Below are 12,792 nucleotides of genomic sequence, written 5' to 3'. Positions count from 1 at the left end.
TTTAGGAACAGGTATTTATTGAGAGTCTCCTTTTGGATTCTCAATAATGTATGTATCTTATTATTATTGTACTGAGACACTGTATTGCCCGCTGTCTATGCACAGGTAAACCAAACGGGGCCCTGCAAGCCAGGGCGTATTTGGAATGTGCGCTTAAAAACCCTAGTTTATTGCTCTTGCTCAGCTGGGATCCCTGGAGCCGTGTTGGGGGGAAGAGGAGCAGTATTGGGGCAAATACGCCTTGAGTTGTGTGCTCTCTGTGTATTTTGTTGACTTGGTTCGTGTTGGCAAAGTATTTCAAGTAAACTTGTTTTCCTTGCATTAAAAAATTGCTTTTTAGGTAGCCTGAGACTTTTCACTGTCGTTATGGGTTCTATCTCGGGTTCTACCTGTGAAGCTGTGCTGCGTCGTCCTTTGTATCTTCCCTGGCATGGGAATTGGATGTGTCTTTCCTCTGAGGCAGGGTTGAAAGGGTCAGTGAGCCAGTGAGTGCTGGAAAGGTGAACAGATGTTGTTTCTTTGTGAAAGATGGCCCCACAGTAGCCACTCACTTACGCTGATCGTTAGAGTAGAGAGATCTGAACAGAAGCGATAGTTCTTGGCTAGAAGGAAAAAATTTTAAATAAATAAAAGAATAAAATGCCAAATTGGGGCTCAAATATGAGTGCATTTTACATGGACACGAGGAAAAGTGATTTGTGAAACCTTTTCACAGAAAGCATCAAATAAGGAAGAAAATAAGAGAAAGTTGAAAACGTTAGTTAACTTAAGATGTTTGTATGTTTCCCCAAAACATGATGCTCTTGTTGAGTAGGATTCAGTGAAAGCCAGACATTATACCTGTTTGTCTATGAGGAAGCGGGTAGGAGAGGAGCGAATGGGTTAACCTTTATTGGCGAATATTGTGAAGACGTTATTTTAAATAGTGTTCGCTGTTCCACGGGCTGAGGGGATAGTACATTTTCCTCTGTGTTCTGCAAACACTGGTGTGGGGGAGAGTTTATTGCCAGACTAGGTGCTCAGAACTAAGCCATGACTGGCACTGGAAGGAAGTGACTTTTCTTCATACGTACACATTCAGGGAGGGGAAAGTGAGCCTCAAGGTTTAAGACAGACTACTCTTCCTTCCTTCCTTCCTTTCTTTTTTTTAAGTTATAGTTGATATACAATGTTGTATTAGTTTCAGGTGTATAACATGTTGGTTTGGCAGTTCTGTACGTTACAGCGTTCACCAAGGTAAGTGTTGTTACCGCCTCTCACCATACCCGGTTATTACAGTATTATTCGCTATATTCTGTACTTTGCATCCCTGTGACTTACTTATTTTATAACTGGAAGTCTGTACGGCTGAATCCCTTTCACCTATTTTGCCCACCTTGCCCCGACCCACCTCTCCTCTGGCAGCCACCAGTTTGTTCTCTGTCTTTATGAGTCTGTTATTTTTCATTTGTTCATTTGTTTTATTTTTTAGATTCCACATACAAGGGAAATTCGGTGGGATTTGTCTCTCTCTGACTTCTTGCGCTTAGCATAATACTCTCTAGCTCCATCCATGTTGTTGCAAATGGCAAGATTTCATTATTGTTTGTGGCTGAATAATATTCCATTGTGTATGTACACACATCTGCTTTATCCCTTCATCTGTTGAGGGACACTTAGGTTGCTTCCCTATCTGGGCTATTGTAAATCGTGCTGCAACACACCTAGGCGTGCATATATTCTTTTCAAAATAGTGTTTTTGTTTTCCTTGGGTGAATACCCAGAAGTGGGATTGCTGAGTCGTATAGTAGTTACGTTTTTAATTTTTTTCAGGAACCTCCACACCGTTTTCCACAGTGGCTGCACCAGCTCGCATTCCCACCAACAGTGCACAAGGGTTCCCTTATCTCCACATCCTCGCCAACATTTGTTATTTCTTGGACAGACTGTTATTTCTGAGCAGTGTGGCAGGCTTTCCAGCTAGGCAGGATGTACTTTTACGTTCTGCAGGCCCCAGCCCAGAGCGTTAACGGACAAGAATGAATCTTTTTCTTGTGTGTTGGCAGTCTCCAAAAGCTTGGGTCGCTCTGAAACTCTTTGGACCTTTTTGTATGCTCCCATGTTGTTTATAAGCAGGACCACCCCTTCATAGGGGAGATGGTGTGTGTGGTGGTGGGCAACACTTTCTTTGGCTTTCTCTTTGGGTTATTGCTGCTGTTGTTGGGGAGAGAGACACGGTACGCCTTGTGTCTCTGAAAACCCCCCTGCTTGCATTCTTGCAAGGACAGGATCTGGTTGGGATCTGGAGTAGGGCCACTGAGGGTCGTCGTTCTAGCCCTGTTTGGGGTCTGCTTCTGTGCTAAAGGAGCAAGCAGGACCCTCGAGCTCACGCGTTGTTCAGGACCTGGCATTGGGTAGAAGCCTCATTCAGGCTGTGGTCCTGGTTTGTAACAGAAAAGGTGCTTCCTGGGAACCTAGCACAGTGTGGAAGCCTCACTGTGAACTGGGCTTTAGGTTCCAGTCCTGATGATTGCACTTCTTGTGGTTGTGACCATGAGCTATTGACAACTCTCTTCCTGCCCACAGAACAGTTTTCTAGAAGGAGCTGTCTGTGTGCACTGTGTTTGCTCCCTCACCTCGTATCCCTCTGCAGCCCATCGCAGTGTGGCCCCCGCCCTCACCGGCCCCGCGCTGCTGTGCTTCATTGCCCGTTGCGGTGTGTCCCTTTTGCTCCTTCCCTGAGCTGACCTCTGTGTGCACTTGACCGCGGCCCGAGACTGTCTCTTCCTGGCTTGTAGGACATTATACTTTCCTAGGTTTTCTCCCTGTCTGGGTCTTTCCCTGACCCTTGAACATCCGTACTCCCCAGGGCTGTGTCCTGAGTTCCTGCTTCTCATCTCTGCCTGGATGGCCTCAGCGGCTACAGAAAATAGCGGCTGAGGGCTTGGACTTTGCTGCCAAGCTGCTTGGCTTCCGTCATCCATTTCGCCTACCGCTTTCTGGCTGTCACTTAATCTGTCTTCTTCAGTTTCTTAGTATGTAAAAATGGGGTGCTAATCATACCTACATCGCAGGGTTGCGATGCAGCCTGAGCACTGCCCGCACACCTCCAGTATGGAAGTTAGGGCGTGTTTCTTTATGTCCCCGCCATCTGTCTACGCACAGCGCTTGGCACCTAGGCACTCACTGAATGGATGTTTTCCTTCATAGAAATCCGGAGAGGTGGGTATCACAGTTCTTACTCCTTAAATGAGGAACCGGAATAGGGTAGCGGTTGACCAAGCCACACAGTTAGATGAAGAGCCAGAACTTACTCGTCGAATGCAGGTCATTTACACACTAGCCTCTTATGCTGCCTCTTGTCTCTGACTCAGTGAGAGCCCAGAGCCTTCCACCAAGGAGCTGATAGAAGGAGGAGAGAGTCATGGGGGTCCAGAATACACCGCTGAACACTTTTGGGACCTTGGAAAATCACGTGGCTGCCTGAGCCTTGGTTTTTCCCATATGTCAAGTACAGATTATGATCTTTCCCCTGCCTGACATTTGGGGTTATTGTGGGAACCAGATGGCATATCTGATTACCCCTGTGCCAGGATGGATACAAGTATTTTAATTTATAACAGTTTTAGTCTGAAACGAGACTGTCTGGGTTTGTACCCCAGTTTTGCCACTTAACTCCCTGTCTCCGTTTTCTCATCTGCATGGGCAACAAGGGTTATTCTCTTTTCATAAGCCTGTTTGGAGGTAACAGGTCAGTAGGTCATATGAACGGGGCCTGGCTCACAGGGAGGTCCCTGTAAGTGCTCTATGTTGTGATTGTTGTTACTATAGTTTAGTATCTTTTACCAAATGAAAGTTATGCGTCTGAAAACCCAGACTGAAAGTGGCAGAAACAAACTCAAAATTAGTATGGAAATTCTGCTCAAGATCATGTCAGGCTTCTGTCCAAAAAATCTAAATCCTGTTTTTCTTTTTTCTTTTCTAATTTTTTTTTTTTTTTTAACGTTTATTTATTTTTGAGACAGAAAGAGACAGAGCATGAACGGGGGAGGGTCAGAGAGAGAGAGGGAGACACAGAATCTGAAACAGGCTCCAGGTTCTGAGCTGTCAGCACAGAGCCCAACGCGGGGCTCGAACTCACGAACCGCGAGATCATGACCTGAGCCGAAGTCAGACGCTTAACCGACTGAGCCACCCAGGCGCCCCTAAATCCTGTTTTTCTAAGATGAGATATCCCTGAAGCTTAAGAGTATTGGGACTGAGGTGCCTGTTTGTATTTTAGATTCAAGGTTACTGGTTGATCTGGCCTTGCCTCATGAAATACTCAATTGAGATAGCAGTGCAGTTCCTTTTGAAGGAACGTTGACAAATAAGAGAGACCGAAAGCTTTGATGATTTATATTAATGTTTTTGGAGAGTAAATGGAAATTGTGATAACTTCCGTTTCTGATGTGGTTTTGTGGGGACAGTGTTAACTTATTTGTGTCACTGCAAGGTTTATTTCTTGACTATAACATTCTCTCAAAGAGGAACTAAAAACCTTTTGTTCACCTTATAACATTTACAGATAACCTCTAAACCCTTTACAGTACAAGCCGTGAAAGTTTTTAATTTGGTGGTGGTATTCTTTGGAAATGTTAGGATGTGGCTAAACTTGATGCTGTGCCCTTTGACTCTCTGTTCGTAGGAAGCCTGCGGTCTTGCAGTTCCTCAGACTGCTTTAGTAAAGTGATGCCGCCGAGGAAAAAGAGAAGACCTGCCTCTGGAGATGATTTATCTGCCAAGAAAAGTAGACATGACGGGTACGTCGTAGATCAGAGCGGATGATGTGTATCAAAGAGGCACATTCCTACCCGGCCCTCTGTGGGTCTGCTCGTGCGCAGATTCCACTGGAATGTTGTTTTGGTTCTGCCAGGTGTATTTTCAAGGTGTAATTATCTTGCGATTCTTCTTTCGCGTGGGGGTTTCTAAAACGAAAACAAACTTAGGTAAGTTGAGTTCTTAGGAACCGAAGTTTTATCTTAGTCCATTGATCCACCAAAACTCGTGTAGAGTTCTTCTTTCCTTTGAAGGGCTTGCCATCTGTGCGTGTTGAGGACCGCGGGACTGGTATGCGTGTGTTCTTTAAGAGGTCTCACTGGACACACAACCACAGGAATCCGTAATCGCTTTCGCAAGGGACCCAGGCTGGGTTGCTAGAGAGCGCTGCCGGGACTGAACGCTCTGAGCCCACTCGGAGTATTAGCCGAGCAGAGGTTGAGTCTCAGATGAGTGAGAATTTGTTAGGAACTGCGAAAAAAGAAGACCATGTAAACGAATTCTTTTTCCGACAAGTGAACTGTTTAATTTTGCTAACTCTAAAAAGTCATTAGACTTGTTGATTTGAGGCGTCTCTATCATTGCACCTTGATTTTCATACATCATCTTTCCTTTTCTCTCTCTCTCTCTCTCTCTCTCTTTTTTAACAATGAACAAACATCATAATTTTAGTCTTTGCTGCTTTTCTTACATTTTCCTCCATTCTGGCCTGTAGGTTACTTCACTAATGGGCCTGAATATTCACATCTATAAATCAAGGAGATTAGATGAGATTTTTTCGTTTTTTTTTCTTGCTGTGATACTTAATAGGTTCCAACTCTGTTGGAAGGATAGAGAGATAGACTCTGAAAATGTGAAAATAATATGACTCTTCATATCCCAGATGAGTAGAAAATAATGATCTCTAAGAAGACAGCGGTGATTTAGAAGATAAGCACCAGCAGTGTGTAGACCAGTGATTTTCAGCTTTGGGAAGCCAGGTTACTTGATACTTCTTTGGTGTAAAGAATTATTTTTTTTAATTAAAAAATTTTTCTAATGTTGTATTTATTTTTGAGAGAGAGACAGACAGAATGCCAGCAGGGGAAGGGTGGAGAGAGAGGGAGACACAGAGTCTGAAGCAGGCTCCAGGCTCTGAGCTGACAGCACAGAGCCCGACGTGCGGCTCGAACTCATGAACCGTGAGATCATGACCTGAGCCGAAGTCGATGCTTAACTGACTGAGCCACCCAGGCGCCCCTTTGGTGTAAAGAATTACTAAGTTCTGATAATCACATAGCATTTTGTGACTGTGTATGTAGACTTGTTATTTTTCCCCACAGTCCGACAGAACTTAGTATGAAGGAGCTAGTTTGGAAACTGGTGGCTGTGTTGCAGAAGGATGTGAGGTACTCTTACTGATAGCATTTCATTGGCCACCCAGGGGGTAGGGGTCTGTAGCTTTAGCTCAGTTTCCCTCTTGTTCTTTTTTGAAAAACAAGTTTATTTACATACCATAGCTTTCATCCATTTTAAGTGTACAACTCGGTGATTTTTACGAAGTGGTTAGGAATTACACAGCTGTCCCTACAAAGCAGTGTTAGAAGGTCCCCACCACCCACTGCGATCCCTGATGCCCATTCACAGTCTGTCCGCATTCCCGCCCCCAGACGCTGCAGTCACCCATCCAACTTCTCTCTACAGATTGGCCTTTTCTGGGCATTCCACGTGAGTGGTCTTCATGCGTCATGCTTCTGTCACTTAGCATGACGTTTTAGAGGTTCATCCATGTAGTAGCATGTGTCAGTATTTTTCTCTTATTTACGGAATGGTATTCAGTTGTCCTTTTTTATGTGGGGTATTCTTAGGCCATTCAGACATTACAGCGTCATACGGAGGTCTCCGTGTTGTTACAGACTGTGAGCTAAGAATGTCTAGGCCCAGGACTGTAACCTGTGCGTTTGAACCCTTGGCCAGTACTCCCCTTTGTTTCTGGGTAGTATGGCTAACTCTTCTAGAAGAAATAGAACACTGGTGGTTTGCAGTTTCAGTATCTTAATACCTTGTAACCATGTTTGGTATCAAAACCCAGAATCTCTAACCAGAGGTACATATAGTTACTCTGATAAATGCCTAGGTCATGAGTAAATACTTACTAAAAAGTAATTATGTGTGATCTTTACAATATATACTATATAAAACTACATTCATAAATGTTCATATATATATATATATATATACACACACACATGCACACAACACACATGCACACACGTACACACATACACACCTATTTAGGCAACTTATATAGAAATGAGAGAAAGAAAAAGTATACGCTCCTCATTTTTCTATTAAAATGACTATTTTCAAGATCCTTCCTTCGTTCCCCTCCCCAGGTAGGGAATATCTTGGTTCTTAGCCCCAGGTCATCATAAAATAGAGAATTCTGCAGCAAGTCACAGTGTTGGAAGGAGGAAGCCACCCTGCCTCCCGACTCAGTTCTCCAGCTCATGCTAGCCGTCCGCACGGTAGGGGGGTGTTGCAAGAGAGTGGCAGAAACCAAGGCTCCTCTGTCCGTCTCTCTCCTGAGGTGTTTTCCTGGAGGTGTAGACATAATTTGATGTTTCTTTTTATTTGCTTCATGGTCGCTTGACATGTCTAATACTGACAGGTTCTTCCCTAGACTGTGTTCTGTGCCCAGCCTGACTTGTAGGACATGAAAGTCAGGAGGCTTTTCATGCAGAGACATGAGTGGGTTCTAGGGTCATCACTTGAAGAAAACACCTCAGCTGTTGCTGACCGTGTCTCACTATATCATTCTGTAGTTGGTTCTGGCTAGTGGGGTAGAGGGGAGGATATCCAATCAGTTCTTACCGATCACTTGTTAATCAGAGAAGAACCTGTATCAAGTGTTTACTGTTTAATTCTGTTATGGGTGTGACCGTGTTTAAAACGGTAGTTACAAAAGCTGAAGCTTCTGAATGCAGGAAGTAAAATGTTTATACCGGGAATCTGATTGAGTAGGTATCTGGTTTGGGTAAAAGAGTAAAAACTATCTGCTACTGAAAAGAAACTCAGCATCTTTAAATAATTTCAGATTCCTTTCTCAATTTCCAGCATGTATAGAAAGTATGATTCAACTAGAATAAAGACTGAAGAAGAAGCCTTTTCAAGTAAGAGATGCTTAGAGTGGTTCTACGAATATGCTGGTAAGGTCCTCGCTTATACTATCTAATACTGATCCTCATGAAAATAAGGAATACCTTAGGGGAGATTAAAGAACTTTAAAATGTGTCCTTTTCTAATGTGGTTTCTGTGCTGTCTCTTCCTGTTTGAGGGAGGGAACATAGTCGAAACAAATCACCAAATGTCCTATTTATAGCCAGCAGCTAAGCCAAAGAATTCAGAACACTAGAACGGAACTGAAAAGATGAATGCACTTGGGAGAAATACTCTGGATTGCTAGGAAACCTATTTAGAATGCTGGTAGTGGGTGATGATTTGGTTTGTATATCAAAGTTAAAACAAGCTTTGCTTGCTTTGAACCTTTATGTGCAATGGAATTTCTTATATTAAGTGTCTGTTTTGAAAGATCATTTGGTGGAGAATGTTTGTTTTGTCATTTAAAATGTCTTGAGTTCAGTCCTGTTTTTTGCAGCTGACAGTAACTGGTTGGATAATATAATACTGGAGTCTAGGGGTTGTTTGTCACTGTAGCTGTGCATGGTGTAAAAAGAAAAAGGAGTATTTCCAGATAAGTTTGAGCTGAAGGCTCTTTTACTTTTCCTCTTCACCTTATTTCAGGCCCTCTCCTGCCCCATCAACTTGACAATTTCAGCCACTTTCAAACCGATTTTCGTATCATGTGTCTCTGCTCCCGGCTAGGTTTCACGCACCTTCCGTTGTCTCATTTAAAAAACAAAACACAAACAAAAAACTGAACAGGTAGATCATACACGTCATTCCCTAACAATCCACTCCAGCTTCGCCCCCTGCTGAAAAATCCCTGCTACCTATATATGGGTTGAAAGACATCTGACTCCCTGCCGTCCCCTTACCTGGAGTGTTTTTTCTCCACTTTTCCATCTGACAGCTGTGCTGTACATCTTCTGAGCCCCTTAATTTGCTTAATAGCCTTCTTTGTACTTAACACAGCACAGGACAGTTTTCATAACTAGTTCTGATACCCTTTTATTGGGGGTCAAAGTGAGGGTTCCTCCTATGGCCTGATCTTGCCACCCGTCCCACCCCTCCCACCCCTCCCACCCCTCCCACCTCTCCCACCTCTCCCACCTCTCCCACCTCTCCCACCTCTCCCACCTCTCCCACCTCTCCCCCCTCTCCCCCCTCTCCCCCCTCTCCCCCCTCTCCCCCCTCTCCCCCCTCTCCCCCCTCTCCCCACCCCCACCTGACCCTAGCCCTTCTCTAATAACAGCCTTGCCTTTTTGGCCACAGAAGTTGTTGTAGGGGCCGACGGGTTACCTAGGCCAGGCCGACAGATAAAATTTCCCAGGATTTTCAGATTGAAGCTTGGGAGGGAGAAGGGCTTCTTTCTCTTCGGGTGGAAGGTTTGAAAGGACGCGATCCTGATTCCTGTAGGTCTTTGGTTTTGTGAGCTACCCCAGTATCTTTCTAATGAATTCTCCTTTATTACTTGAACTAGTTTGAGCTAGATTTTGTTTGCAGGCACGGACATTAGTATAAACACTTAACACAGTATTAGAATGTATGTGTTCCCATGTTTACATCATGAGAATACGAATCTTTTGAAGACATTTCGTGTCCCTAGGAAAAATGGGTGGCACTTTTCCAGGTGTTTGATATATGGGTACTGAATGAAGAGTTTTCTCATATTCGTATCACCTTGATTATGAAAGTTTTTTGCTTTCTTATCTTGGTTCACATTTATTTTTATGAAATGTGTTATGAAAAGGAAGTTTTATTTTTTTAGTTCTTTTAAAATATAATTTATTGTCAAATTGGTTTCCATACAACACCCAGTGCTCATCCCAACAGGTGCCCTCCTCAATGCCCATCACCCACTTTCCCCTCTCCGCCACCCCCCATCTACCCTTAATTTGTTCTCAGTCCTTAAGAGTCTCTTCCGGTTTGTCTCCCTCCTTCTCTGTAACATTTTTTCCCCCTTTCCCCTCCCCCCTGGTCTTCTGTTAAGTTTCTCCAGATCCACATATGAGTGAAAACCTATGGTGTCTGTCTTTCTCTGCCTGACTTATTTCACTTAACATAATACCCTTCATTCCATCCACGTTGCTGCAAATGGCCAGATTTCATTCTTTCTCATTGCCAAGTAGTATTCCATTGTATATATAAACCACATTTTCTTTATCCATTCGTCAGTTGATGGACATTTAGGCTCTTTCCGTAATTTGGCCATTGTTGAAAGTGCTGCTATAAACATTGGGGTACAAGTGCCCCTATGTATCAGCACTCCTGTATCCTTTGGGTAGATTCCTAGCAGTGCTATTGCTGGGTCATAGAGTAGATCTATTTTTAATTTTTTGAGGAACCTCCACACTGTTTTCCAGAGCGGCTGCACCAGTTTACATTCCCATCAACAGTGCAAGAAAGTTCCCATTTCTCCACATCCTCGCCAGCATCTATAGTCTCCTGATTTGTTCATTTTAGCCACTCTGACCGGCGTAAGGTGATATCTCATTGTAGTTTTGATTTGTATTTCCCTGATGATGAGTGACATTTAGCATCTTGTCAGTGTGTCTGTTGGTGAAAAGGAGGTTTTAAACAGACAAAAAGTATACTTAATCCCACCATTGTAGCACAGCTATTTTGATTTTTTTGTGTGGATGTGTCTTCGTTTACAAGCAAACATAATTTTTCCATGGCGTGATCACATTTCTGTTTCCTTTAAAAAGAGAGCAGTCTACAGTTTTCCTTTTTGTTTGCTTTTCTCTGGCTCAGGAAGGTGACATTTCGGATAAAGGTTACGCCACAGTTTTTAGGTTCCTGGAGATCCCTGCCAGGTGGTTCCTTGCAGTTCATCCCTGCAAAAAGTGTTTGTGGGTGTGGCCATCCCTATTTTTACGAAGCACCCCCCCCCCCCCCGGCCCTTTTCTTCTTTTCTTGTATCAATGCCTTGAAAGTGGAAATAATTAAGAGCCCCAACTGACACCCACTTCACTTTTAATATCGAACTACATAAAAACTGTAGATCATTATTATTTTAGAAAAACCAGTGGTGAAATGACCCGGGGTGACTGTTAGGTTGTGCTGTAGGATGAGTCTGTAGGCCACAGGCCCCCTGGATGCTAGAATGAGGAAGACTTCACAAGCTGTGGTGAATCCTGTTTCCTTAGAAAAAAGTCAGCTGGTGTGGGCCGACTCCCTGCACTTTAATCCAGAGTGAATGGAGGGGTGGGTAGAGGCCTTGGTAGTGGAGCTGCTTCACATGGGTGCCCCCTTGTTCTTCCCAGAGTTCTCCATTCCACTCCTTACCCTGCCTCCACCATCCATGGCTCCTGCAGCCTGAGCCCCTCTCCTCCCAGCTTTGGCCCAGCCAGTTAACCCCAGCCCTCCTTTACACATTCTAGGATGCAGCCTCCCACCTTTTAGAATCCCTATCAACTCCATTTCTGGTTCTCAGGGATTTAATAGGGAAACTTACTCCACTGGGGGCTCCTCCTGTTCTCTGTGGTTACAGGTTTACTCCCTTCTGTACTTTGATTACCTTAGTTCTCTGTGACTTTAGAAAGGATTGGTTCCATCTGAAACTGGGGCTCCATTTCTTTTCATTAGAATGAAAATAACCAGTCTTACATAATATACAATTTACCTAATAACTCCCACTTTCTGAAATATATCTAAGAATAAGGAATTAAGCCAAATACACCCGTGCCAACATTGACTTCAAAGTTACACTAAAGCTCACATAGGTAGATCGTGGAAGTTCTCTAGGTCTTGACTGTAGGCTCTTAGTTTCTGTTTTTGATTAAGTTCCATGATGGAATTGTTTTTTGGTTTACTAAAATGAGATCAGGGACCCAGGAGCAGGTGCTGAGTGACCAAGTGGTCTGTCAGCAAAGGAAGAGATGTTAAAAAGGGACAGTGTGGCCTTGTTCGCCTCAGGGATGCAGTGTGGTGTCATTATGGAAACCTTATCGTGAGGGTCTTGGGCCGTCGTTAAAAAGGTCACATATATTTTTTACGGGCCCCTGCTTAAAATGGCAGGGAAAGTGGGAGGACCACTTTTTCCTAGAGTGTTGTCAGTCTATCTGTCTTCTGAACGTATCTTCGGTGTCTCGTTACCAGGACATTCCACAGCTTAGGATTTTAGATATAACTTCTTAAAATCCTCTCCTTCTGCTTCACTTCTAACCCGCCTTGTGTTAGCCAGTTACATATGCAGAATTCTCAATTCTTAATTTTAGAATTAAGATTGGTCAATTTTACAGGTGGATTATAAGTTTAGTATAAATACAGTCAAAATCCCAAATAACAGTGTGATTACAGCTAAATCTAACTAACTGTGTGCGTGGGAAAGATAATGGCAAAAAAAGAAACGTTGTTTTAAGAAGCAGAATTGTGGGTATTTAAAAGATATGGAAAAGCTTGTTGATTAACAGGCTATATTTTACTGTTTTTAGGATAAAATACTACTTTTGGCAGAGTCGTGCCTTTGCAAATCATATGGTTAAAAACTTGCTCTTTAAAAACACAGATGCACACTCTGTACACTGTATATGCTGTATATTAGCTAACTTGACGATAAGTTATCTTTAAAAAAACAAAAATAAAATTAATTTCACCTATTTCTTTTTACTTTTGAACATGGCTGCTAGAAAGCTTTAAATCACATATGTTGTCTACAGTATTATTTCTGTTGAATGGCATTGAGATAGAAAGCCTGAATGATATAAAGTCAATGTAATAGATAAAAGATAAATAACAATGGAAAATAAAAACATAGACGCAGGTGCATACAAGTAATATGACAATGGCATTGCACAGAATCTGGAAGAAAAGAGAAAAGCATGGAGAACT

At 43.1% G+C, this 12,792-nt stretch overlaps 1 protein-coding gene across 10 annotated transcripts in view; it reads left to right on the top strand.

The window, feature by feature from the left end:
- The window catches only part of DCUN1D4 (defective in cullin neddylation 1 domain containing 4), an 83,174-nt gene that overhangs the window by 33,841 nt on the left and 36,541 nt on the right, over positions 1-12,792 (top strand). For all 10 annotated transcript variants that reach the window (XM_053901590.1, XM_019412269.2, XM_019470196.2 and 7 more), the window contains 2 exons: positions 4,667-4,781; positions 7,894-7,985. In XM_053901590.1, the coding sequence (XP_053757565.1) occupies positions 4,667-4,781; positions 7,894-7,985 (207 nt within the window). The remainder of the gene's footprint in view (positions 1-4,666; positions 4,782-7,893; positions 7,986-12,792) is intronic.

Source organism: Panthera pardus, unplaced genomic scaffold (assembly GCF_024362965.1).
Source record: "Panthera pardus isolate Hobbes unplaced genomic scaffold, ASM2436296v1 HiC_scaffold_13, whole genome shotgun sequence".
Lineage (NCBI taxonomy): Eukaryota > Metazoa > Chordata > Mammalia > Carnivora > Felidae > Panthera > Panthera pardus.
This window is presented reverse-complemented; position numbering and strand designations above follow the sequence as displayed.